Source organism: Myotis brandtii, unplaced genomic scaffold (genome assembly GCF_000412655.1).
Source record: "Myotis brandtii unplaced genomic scaffold, ASM41265v1 scaffold855, whole genome shotgun sequence".
NCBI classification, from domain to species: Eukaryota; Metazoa; Chordata; class Mammalia; order Chiroptera; family Vespertilionidae; genus Myotis; species Myotis brandtii.
This window is the reverse complement of record NW_005371476.1, coordinates 309247-320849: the sequence shown is the minus strand read 5'-3', so window position 1 is coordinate 320849 and position 11603 is coordinate 309247. Positions and strand designations below refer to the sequence as shown.

The window sequence follows — 11603 nt, the reverse complement described above, 5'->3', positions numbered from 1 at the left end:
CCCCGCATTGGCTGGACCGTCAACGACCGGCCAGTCACAGGTCTGGGCCAGCTGCGGGCTGGTGGACAGCACGGGACCCTGGGAGGCTGCGGAGGGCCAGCAGGGGGAGCCCACGCTGGCAGGGAGGTAGAGGGTGTCAGTCGGTGCTGTGGGTCCTGGGTCTCCAGACTTGGCCCTGGGCAGGGCGGTTGGGACAAACCCATGTTTGGCCATAGGTGTCTGTCACGCATCAGACCTGGCAAGAAGCCACCTGCAAAAAAGACTCCACCCTGGGGACCTCGGGCCAGGAGTGGGCCTGTGCTGCACCCAAGGCCGCGGTGCCCACTGCGGGCCCTCGGCAAACCCCTTTCCTGAGGGCTCTGGCTCCTACGGGCCCAGGTGATGTTGAGGGGCCTGAAGGCTGCATAGTAGGTGCTCAGTAAATGTCTGCTGAATCTCTGAAATGCAGAAAGTCACTGCAAAATGACATTCCAGGCCCTCCTAAGCCAGGAGACGGCTTTACCCCCCCTCAGACCCTCCCGCTTCCTGGGTGGGAGCTGGGGTGAGTGGTCCAGGCTCTCTAAGCCCAGCTCCTTCTCGTGAAGTGGGGATAGCAGGCGTCCGCGGGCGCCGCGTCCATGCAGAGGCCCACGGGAGCAGGCACCCGGAGACCTGCCCTGACCGCTCACCCAGCTCACAATGTGGACCTGGAAACGAGAAAGGCGGCCCCTCACCCACATCCTCTGAGGCGGCCTGTGCTTCCCCCTCGCCAGGCGCCCCCAGGGAGAAGGGCCCCCGATTTCTGTGTCTTTACTAGGCACCTGCTGGGTGCTCAGGCCGGAGTTCAGGGCACCCTGAGAGGTCTCTTTCTTTGCCACAGAGGGCGTGTCCGAACTGGACGGGGGCAGCACGCTGCAGAGGGTGGCGGTCAGCAGGGAGGACAGCGGGACCTACGTCTGCTGGGCTGAGAACAGAGTGGGCCGCGTGCAGGCCGTCAGCTTCGTCCACGTGAAGGGTGAGGCACGAGCCCTGGGCTTTTCGCTCGAGACCGGCTGGACTCCCTCTGAGACTGGCCTCCTGGCCTCGGAACTAGCAATTCTCCACCCTGGCTGTACATAGCACCCCCTGGGACTTCATAAACTCGGAGGCCCCGGGTCCACCCTAACTCAGTAGCCCCGCCTCCCTGGGGCAGGGCCCAGCAGAGGAATTTTTAATCCCCCAGACAGCCTGGCTGCAGGTGGAATGCAGATCTGACCGGTCAGCCTGCAGGATCCGACTGAGCAGCTAGACGGGGCCTGTGTGGGAGGCAGGCCTGGGGGCCAGGGCACTCTGGCAGGAAAACGCATGTAGCTTGCCAGCCCGCCCGTGACCCCCTGTGCAGCCAGCAGCGGCACCGTAACCGGTGCTGACCATGTGTTAATTTGCTCAACTTCAGGACGGGTAGGGTGGGGCTTGATGGAGGGCAGTGAGCAGCCCCGGCACCAGGACACAGCGGCTGCTGTTGGTAGAGTCACCTCAGGAAACCAGGAAGGGGAGGAACCGGTGCAGCCATTCACGAGTGGTTTAAGGTTGGAGTGAGATGAGGACCAGGGACGTCTTGGTGTTGCTGTGGACAGCAGAGGTGTCCTCGTGACCACGTGGTCCTTGTTTTCCAAAGTCCCCAGCAGGCACCCTGCAGCTGGGGTAATTAGTCCATGAGAGCGGCTGTATGACACTCGTTGCATTGCCTGCCCTCCTGCACCGGCCTCAGACATCACTAATCAATCACCACACTGTTCCCGCTCGGCTTCAGATCTTTCTCAGCAGCGCTCCTGGCAGCCGCTGCCAGTCTGTTCCCCTTGACCCATCACGTGGGAGCTGTTTGCCGTCCCTGATGTGTTGACTGTACTCAGCCCTCCTGGGGTCTGGGGACAGGCCTATGGGAGGCTGAGCCTGAAGGGAACTTCCTCTCTGACCCCTTGTCTAATGTCACATTGTGCAGAGGCTCCTGTCCTACAAGGGGAAGCCTTCTCCTACCTGGTGGAGCCTGTGGGGGGCAGCCTCCGCCTGGACTGTGTGGTCCACGGAGACCCGGCGCCTGACATCCACTGGATCAAAGACGGCCTTCCGCTGCGGGGCGGCCGACTCCGGCACCAGCTGCAGAATGGCTCGCTGACCATCCGCAGGACAGAGGCAAGGAGGGGCCTGGCGCTCTAGGCGGGGACATCTGGGACAGCCCTGGGCCTTTTCTGACTGCTCAGAAGGGTTCTTTAGGTTGGCACCACCCTCTACAGTCTGCAAAGCGCTTTTCTGCCCGTCGCTCAGAGATTCTGCCCCCCCCCTCCCCGCCCCACACTAGGGTGACCTCCAGCCAGCGACTTCACTTCTCTGTGCCTCAATTACCCCACCCGTTTGATGGGGCTAACGATCGCTTCTCCCTCACAGCTTTACAGTCAGAAGTCAGTGCGAGGACCCCTACCAGGCATTTAGGAGTGACTGGCCCCTCGGTGGTGGCAGTAAAGGTTATTAATAACAACAACCCCATGGGGCAGGGTAGACGGGTAAGAGTGCCCCATTTTACAGAGGAAGATACCGAGGCTCAGAGAGGCCCACAACCAGGGAGCCCCCGAGGCAGCAGCATACCCAGCTCTCCTGACTCCTACTTCATGCAGTTTCCAAAGCCCGTGCACTGGGCAGCCCCCACTCCCCTTCCTTCTGTGTCCCAAGCCCCATGGTCATTCGGAAATCCACCATTCACTCCTATCAAGCTCATCTTAGGGGTCCTTGATCTTGCCCCTTTGGGAGTCTGTCCCTAGTTAGTGATAATCATAGGACTGGTACTGAGAGCGCAGTAGCCGTAACCACAGCAGGAATAATGGCTACTATGACCTGAGGCTGTACCACATACGTACCAGGCACCGGATGGCTATGATTTCTTTTGATGCCACAACAATCCTAGCAGTTGTTATCCCCATTTTAGAGATGGGGAAACTGAGGCCCCAGAAACATGGTGATGTCTAGTAGTGGCTTCAGCATGGTTAACAATGGACCCGAGATTTCGTCCCATATGGGTCTGACCCCCAAGCCTACACTTTTAACTGTGTGCAGGCAGGTGTTGCAATAGTGCCCACTTGTGGATATTCTGAGAACAGCACCCTGGTAATGAATTCTAGGAGTCTGAGATCAGCTATGCCTCTCAATCTCTAGAGCCAGACAGTGTCAGACGCTGTTTCTGACTAATTAGATCAGGCAAAGACCCAAAGCATCCAGAGGCCTCTGCCTGCAGACTGAAGTGCTGGATTCAGTCTTGAGTAGCCCTCAGGCAATTGTCCACAGGTGTGGTGAGAGGTTTTCTAACAGGGTGGGGCAATTGCTTCCGCCTGGAGGCTAATGGTTATTCTCAGTCTCTTAATGGCCCTCAGAAACTCCACACAGTGGGGCTAGGTGTGTTTCCAATAGGGTAGGTCCATGGTTGGCAAACTCATTAGTCAACAGAGCCAAATATCAACAGTACAACGATTGAAATTTCTTTTGAGAGCCAAATTTTTTAAACTTAAACTATATAGGTAGGTACATTGTTATTAACTAAATTAGGGTACTCCTAAGGCTTAGGAAGAGCCACACTCAAGGGGCCAAAGAGCCGCATGTGGCTCGCGAGCTGCAGTTTGCCGACCACGGGGGTAGGTCAACTGTCTTCACCCCGGGCAAAAACCTCCTGGGCAGCAATGGTCTGCCTGAGAAAGATACACTCCCCAGCGTGAGGGAATGACTCAGCACAGGAAACGGAGGTGTCTGCCTTCTGATCACTCACTTCAGGGTGATTGCTTTGTAATTTAGTTGAAATTCCAGTTTGGTCCTGGAACCTTGTCTGTGTAGCATCCACTTGCTCTGTGGCACATTAGTATGGGATTAGGCGCAATAGCACCCCCTTTGGACATTCGGAGAACAGCACTCCAGTCAGGGGGTGTTTCAATAGCGCCCTCTTGTGTGTATTCTGGTAACAGCACCTAGTAATGAATTCTGGGCTTCTGAAAAGAAAACCCAGTGGACAGTCCTAGAGGGCTGTCACCCTTGTAGGGTGTGTTGAATGCAGCCCTCTGGTGGACAGTCCCTCGGGAGCGGCTTCTGTGGTGTCATCTCTGGGCATGGACTGTGGCCACAGGCCGCCCTGAGCTCTGTCCTGGGGCAGAGCTTCCACTCAGAAGTGAGCTGTCACCATCCATGGTCGCGGATGCCTGTGAAAACAGCTTCCCTGCCGCTCAGTGGGGAAATGCTGCCACCCGCCTCCTCCCTGGGGAGCTGGCAGTGCAAATGGGTCCGTAAACGCCCTGAGAAGGCCTGCCGCTTGGATGCCTTCTTGCTCATCAGTATTCCCACACTTATCGACCATGGACCTCTTCTTTCTAAAGGAATCCCTCAGCGTGCACCATGGAGTGATAATACCTCAACGTACATGTTTGGGAGAGGCACCCTAAGTCATCTTTGCAGCACGCAGCTCCCCAGCGAGTCCATGGCCTCATTGTCCCCCCCCACCCCCCCAGGTTCCAGGAGTGAAAGGGGAGGGATTCTCTTTGGATGTCGATTGATAAGTGGCCATGAAGGCCCCTCTCATGTGACATTGTGAGGAGTCTGTGAGCCCCTGGCTGGTTTAGGCTCTAAGCTTCTTCCTGGTTAGATGGGCCTGGTTCCAGACACCCCTTTCTGTGCCCCGCTATTCCCAGCTGCTCCTCCCCCTCGTCCTCCTGAACACCAGGTCCCCCTCTTGTGCCACCTGCAGATGGGCGACTCGGGGCGGTACCAGTGCCTGGCAGAGAATGAGATGGGCGCTGTGGAGAAAGTGGTGGTCCTCCTGCTGCAGAGTGAGTGCCCGCCTCCCCGCTCGGGGCCCTGGGTGGATGGTGTGAGTGGGCGTCCAGGGAAAGCTGCGCCAAGGCCGTGGCTTGTATGGGGCGAACCCCGTCACGTGCTCCGTGTCACACTCCTGGGGCACAGGCTTGTCGGGGAGACTGCCCAGGGGGTCCGTGTACTCATGTTGTGGCTGCATTTCCTCTCCGCGATATGGTCAACCAGAATGTGTGTGTGTGTCGCGCTGTAGGGAGGCTCCAGTTTGGGTGGTTGGGACAGTGCGGGGGTGGCATTCTCATGCATGTCTGTGGCGAACACGCACAGACATCTCTTGCCGGGCATTGACCCAGGGGGGGCTGCTGGGTCACACACCACACACGTGCTCGGCTTCAGGGGACACTTCCCGTGGTCGGCTCCTAAATGGCCCCCAAAGACGGTCCCGTCCTAACCTCCCAGACCCGGGAGTGCGACCGTGTTTGGAGAAAGGACCTTTACCGATGTCGCTAAGGATCTTAAGATTAGGGGGCCGTCTTGGATGAGAAACCGAGGGTGAAGCAGTGACCTGGTGAGAAGCACTCGCCAGAGACAGAGCCGAGTCTGCCCGTTTCATGTGGCATCAAATACAGGCAGCACCGGCAAGGGTCACCCTTTCATTGGAAACCACCCGAATGTCCTACGATAGGGTTCGGTGAAGGGAGCCATGATGGAGCCAACCACGCAACACCATGCAGCACCCGGAGATGAATATTCAGTGACATGAAAGGGAGTCATGATCTATACTGGAATGGAGAGAGGGAGGGAGGGAGGACACTGTGGTCACATTCTTTCCTTTTTTAATATATTTTTATTGATTTCAGAGAGGAAGGGAAGGAGAGAGAGAGAGAGAAAACATCAATGATGAGAGAGAATCATTGATCGGCTGCCTCCTGCACACCCCACACTAGGGATCAAGCCCGCAACCCGGGCATGTGCCCTCACCGGGAATTGAACTGTGACCTCCTGGTTCATAGGCTGAAGCTCAGACGCTCAGCCACTGAGCCACGCCGGCACTATGGTCACATTCCCACAAGGAAACAGTATCTAGAAGGCAATACGGGAAGGGCATTGGCCTGGGGATCATCTGTGATTCTCTCTGCCTTTCTGCCTCTATGCTTTCTATTCTGTTGAAATGAGCATGTATCGCTTGAATATCTGAAAGGAATAAAATGTTCCTAAAAACTGCCTGGGCCTCCCACAGGCGCCCCGGTGTTCCAGGTGGAGCCCCAGGACGTGACAGTGAGATCCGGGGACGACGTGGCCCTGCGGTGCCAGGCCACCGGACCCTGCCGGATGGGAGCCTGTGGCTGGAGCGCGTGGAGACGAGGGACACGGGCACATACGAGTGCGTCGCTCACAACCTCCTGGGCTCTGCCACAGCCCGAGCGTCCTTGGTTGTGAAAGGTACGAGGCGGCCCGGCCCAGACCTTGGGCCAAGGCGGGATCTCCGCGAAATGGGGATCTGTGTGTGGTTTGTGGGGGACCTGGCCCCCTGCCCTGCTCCCCGACTCTTCTCTTTGCTGAGAGTCACAAACATTGAACAAAGCAGCTGGGAGGGCCTCGGGGGTCATGGTGTCTGCCCTTCCCTGTGCAGTCAGAGAACCGAGGGTCTGAGATGCTCCGTGTTCGCAGCTCCTGTCGGACCAGGGACTTGGGCTCTTCCAGCTCCCCTGGCACAGACCCAGGTCCTCTCTTTGGACACTTTGCAGCTCTGCCTGGGCGGGTGGGTGCCCAGTAACCACTGCTGCTCCCAGCGGTACCACCCCTGCCGGTCGGCCTACTCAGTCAGCATCCTTCTCCCGTGGGGCAGCCCACACTTTCAAACGGAGAAGATGACTATCCTGAGAAACCATAACATGGCCCAGCCTGACTGGTGGAAAGCTGCTGAGTATTATTTCTGGGCCTCTGTTGTTCTGTAAATACTCCACGTTTGTGGCTCTGTATCTCCGGCCCTGTCCATGGCAGACATCACTAATCTATCGCTGCACACGATGCAGAATCCTTCCCCACAGAACCCTGTTCCAGGCAGCAGCTGGGGACCACTTAGAACTGGGACTTGACACTTGGCCACTTGAAACCCACTTACTCTGCTGCCATTTAGAAAAACCCAACATAGCTGGGGACCACTTAGAACTGGGACTTGACACTTGGCCACTTGAAACCCACTCACTGGGTTCTGCCGCCATTTAGAAAAACCCAACAAACCTTTTTAGGGGACATAATGGCCTCCTTACCTTTTTATTTATATTTTTTAAGATATTTTTATTGATTTCAGAGAGAAAAGGAGAAGGAGAGGGAGAGAGAGAGGGAGAAGAAGAGGGAGAGGGAGAGGGAGAGGGAGAAAGAGGGAGGGGGGGGAATATCAATGATGAGAGACAATCATTGATCAGCTGCCTCCTGCACGCCCCACACCAGGAATTGAACCCAAAACCTGGGCATGTGCCCTGACGGGGAATCGAACTGTGACCTTCTGGTTCATAGGTTGACGCTCAACCACTGAGCCATGCCGGCAGGGTCTCCTTACCTTTGTAATGGAAACAACTGCTTTTTACTTCATATATGTTTGTTGTAGAAAGGCCTGGTGATTTAGAAAAATCTGTGAAGAAAAAGGAATGATCAATCATCTCTCACCATGCAATGACCACAAATGGCTTTGGCCATGGTTATTTGGGGTATAGCTTTCTACCCTCTTTTTCTCCAAATATAAAGAGATAGGCTTTTCTTTCTACGACTGAGATCACACGGACAGGCGTCTTTACGACCTGCCGTGGCTCCGGGTGTCGGCCGGCGCTCCATGACAGTAAGCCCGGCCCACACCTTCTTCATGGCTCCCTGCCATTCCACGGCAGCGTTTCCCAACGTCATTGCTGCTGGCTTTGTGGAATAGCCGCAGGTTTGTTCCCAATGTCCCCCCCAAACCACACTGTGTGCACACCCTGTGTGCTGGCCCGAATCTTTCTACAGGATAAATTTCTTCAAGGGGAAAAAAAAATAATTCTTCAAGCGGCATCGCCAGGTAAATGGTGTGCAAAGGCTTTGAGGCCCCCTCGCTATGGTCTTGTCTTCTCTCCCTCCTTTTCCATGAGTCTTGGGGGGCCCATCCTGGCCTTGTGGGAAACAAGAGGCTGCCGAGTCACCCCGTGTCGGAGAAAGTGGCCAGTGGCTTGTCCTTCCTGTCCTCCAGTCCCCCCCGCCCTTTTAAAGCTCCCAGAGGCCGTGCTGTTGCTCTCTTACCTGCAGCTCCCACTTTCTGCCTCAGCCCCTCATGACAAGGCCAAGGGTCGGTTCATGCCTCTTCCTGGCCCTGCCATGAACTCGGGGCAGCAGATACTGACCAGAGACATCCCTGCTGGGCGTCATCTCCTCAGACCCCGGCTGTGGGCTGCAGGACACGGCGCCGCTTCCTGGACTCCAACATTCCCCAGCCCCGAATTCACCCGATTAGGAGCCTGGCGGTTCTGTGTGATGTTATGTTTTTGGACAGATCGTGGGCAATTTGTTGCTAATTTCCCCGGAGAGCTGGTGAGCGCCGAGGCAGGCTACCTTCTGTCTCTCTCCCCCTGGAATGCCATCTGCCGAATGAGGCATCTGGCCCATTAGCCAGAGGAAGCGGCCCCTGTGCCCACGCCGTCCATCCGATTAGTGCGGAAGAGCGTCTGCTTGCAGACAGCCTGGCGGCTCCTCCAAACCCAGACCCCCCGGCCCCCCCGATCCACTCGCCAGCCAGATCCGCTGCAGGGCGGCTGGAGCCAGGGCCACTGTTGGAATGGAGGACATTCCGGTGGTGGCATGCAGCACCTGGCTCGGTGCCCTGCCCCTCGGCCTGGCTCCTCCAGCATGCCAACAGGTTTGGGGCACATCTTTGGTCCCACCCCCTCATTTGATAGACAAGCCAACTCAAGTGTGGCTTGGAGGCCTGACGAGGCCAAGTTTCCAGGAAGGTGATGGCGTAGCCAGAATTAGAAGCTGGTACATCACCCCTTAGCTGGGTGCCCTTGGGCAAGTTCCTTCACCTCTCTGAGCCTCAGATGACTCCTTTGGGAAACAGGTACAATAGCTGCTTATACGGAGGGCACAGAGGTGGGTAATGTCACAGTCATTCTCCTCCTTCCTCCCAGGGGAGCCCCGGGGGGGCCGGGGCAACATGATCGGGGTGATCAATGGCCAGGAGTTGGGCGTGGCCACTCTCAACGCCAGTGTGCAGCAGGAGGCGCGCTCAGGGGTCACCACCTTGCGGAGCAGCATCGGCCACATCCCTGCGAGTGTGGGTAAGAGGGACCAGCTGCCCGAGCTAGAGGCAGGAGGAGGCGAAGCCTGGGTTCCGGGGCTGCCCTAGGCCCGGCCACTCTCAACGCCAGTGTGCAGCAGGAGGCGCGCTCTGGGGTCACCACCTTCAAGAGCAGCATCAGCCACATCCCTGCGAGTGTGGGTAAGAGGGACCAGCCCGCCCGTGCTAGAGGCAGGAGGAGGCAAAGCCTGGGTTCCGGGGCTGCCCTAGGCCCAGTTCCTAGAGGAAATCCAGCCACCTCTAAGAGCCGAGTCCAAGCCAACCGGAACCCCCAAATAAAACAGCAGCAAGGGGGTGCACTTGTTTCATTTGCAACTCGGCCCAGTGCCCCCATAGAGGCGGTCTGTGTAGGCCCAGGCTCCGTGGTGACCTCGTAGCCCCCAGTACTTGTGGAACCGAGTTAAATGTCAACAAGTTCCATGCGCGTCTTTGTATAAATGTTCTGCTCATTTCACAACCCCTCCAAGACGGAGCTATTGGGCTTTGCCACTTGGTTCTGATCCAATCACTGGTCCAGGGAATCTTGGGGCTGAGCGCTCCTGGGGACCATAGGGAGTCACAGAGGGACCTTGAGCAGGAAGAAGAGTGGCTGCCCTCAGCATCTGTCCTCCCCGCCACCCCCCACATCCCCCTTCCAGGGCCTCTGATGCGGGTACTCGTGGTCACCATCGCCCCCATCTACTGGGCACTGGCCGGAGAGCATGGCGACGCCCTGAACGGCCACTCCCTGACGGGGGGCAGCTTCCGGCAGGAGTCGCACATGGAGTTTTCTACAGGTGTGTGGGGGCTCCCCCAGGTGGGTCAGCGGGGGCTGGGGCCCGAGCCCAGGGCCTCTCCCCGGTGGTGACTCCCAGCTGGATGGGGCTGGGTTGCAGGGGAGCTGCTCACGATGACCCAGGTGGCCCGGGGCCTGGATCCCGACGGCCTCCTGCTCCTGGACGTGGCGGTCCACGGCGTCATCCCCGAGAGCCTGGCTGACGCAGATCTCCGAGCGCAGGTGCGGGCGAGCCGGGGTGCACAGAGGGGTGCGTGAGAGTCAGTGGGATGTCCTGCCTGTGGCCATCCTGACGCCCGAGCAGGGGCTGGGGCGTGGCCTAGCCTTGGACTTCAGGGGGGACCAGTAGGAAGATTCCCTGGGCCCCTGGGGGCGTTCTCCAGTCCCATGGGCAAGACCCCCTGTGACCTGCCCTGTGACCGCCCGAGGCTGCCCAGTGGTGGGAGGCAGCGGTTTGGAAGTTGCAATTCCAGATGTTCTCCCTCCCCCCTCCCCGCTAGGACTTCCAGGAGGACTACGTGCAGACGGGCCCCGGCCAGCTCTTCGTGGGCTCCACGCAGCGCTTCCTGCAGGACAGCCGGCCCATGTCCCTGCGCTGCAACCACAGCATCCAGTACGAGGCGGCGCGGGGCCCACAGCCCCAACTGGTGCAGCACCTGCAGGCCTCGGCTATCAGCGCGGCCTTCGACCCTGCGGCTGAGGCCCTGCGCTTCCAGCTCACCACAGCCCTGCAAGCCGGTGAGGGCCCTGCCCTATCCCCACCCCCACGCCCCAGCTCACAGTGGGGACAGCCTCGAGTGCACCTGGCTGAAGGCCCAGGTGACAGCCCACCACCTGCACCCCGTGACCAGAGACCAGAGACTCTGGGCTGAAACAGCTCACCCCCTGTTTCCGTCCATCCATCCACACCCCAACAGGGGCACAGCTGTCCAGGCCACTCCTGTTCACACCCTCGGGCCCCAAGGTCAAGGTCCACACCACCCCCATGCTGATGGTCAAGACTTGAGTCATTCCTACCCTCCTCCCAAGGTGCCGGCACCAGAGACCCCACCCAGGGGCCTGGGAGCCACTCTTCGAGCCCCTGGCGGCCTGTGTGAACACGCCATATATTCTCACTCACTGGAGGCTAAAAATGTGCCTGTTAGCATGGTTTATCCTTGAACATGGGGCAATGGTAAGAGCATAGCTTTGACATCAGGCAGACCCCGGTTCAAACCCAGCCGCCCCACTCCAGGGCTGTGAGACCTTGGGGGCAGAGCCCGGCCCTCCCTGGGCCTCCGTGTGCCCATCTGTGAAATGGGCATGACATTGCCTGCCCTGCAGGGTGCAGGAGTAGAGGTGCTGTCTCTGTGACCCCCCCTGGCACCCAGTGGCTGCTTCATCAAGGGTGCTGTCCCTCCGATCGCTAAGGCAGTCCCGTCTCCTCCCGCCCCCAGAACACAGTCTGCGCCCACCCTGCCTCGGGCTCGCTGCCCCCTCAGATGCTCACTTACCCCAGCAGAGGCCAGGCCCCCCTCTGCGTTGTCAGGACCGCAGCTTCGCCTGTGCGGTCTGCTTTGTACTTAGTAATGATTTCGGTGTCTGCCAGCCACGGTCCGGCCAGCCTGCGTGAGCCCCTCATGACACGACCCACAGCCGAGGCCTGGGCTGGGAGTGGGCTCGCTGACGCTGGGTGCCGGCCTGGCTCAGAGCAGAGGCTGA

At 58.6% G+C, this 11603-nt stretch overlaps 1 protein-coding gene across 1 annotated transcript in view; it reads left to right on the top strand.

Annotated features, from left to right (window-relative positions):
- Nucleotides 1-11603, top strand: part of HMCN2 (hemicentin 2) — a 139122-nt gene that overhangs the window by 121045 nt on the left and 6474 nt on the right. The window contains 10 exon segments of the mRNA XM_014532199.1: nucleotides 1-40; nucleotides 860-994; nucleotides 1961-2151; nucleotides 4736-4817; nucleotides 6041-6127; nucleotides 6130-6243; nucleotides 8958-9107; nucleotides 9766-9903; nucleotides 10003-10124; nucleotides 10403-10640. Coding sequence (XP_014387685.1) covers nucleotides 1-40; nucleotides 860-994; nucleotides 1961-2151; nucleotides 4736-4817; nucleotides 6041-6127; nucleotides 6130-6243; nucleotides 8958-9107; nucleotides 9766-9903; nucleotides 10003-10124; nucleotides 10403-10640 — 1297 coding nt within the window.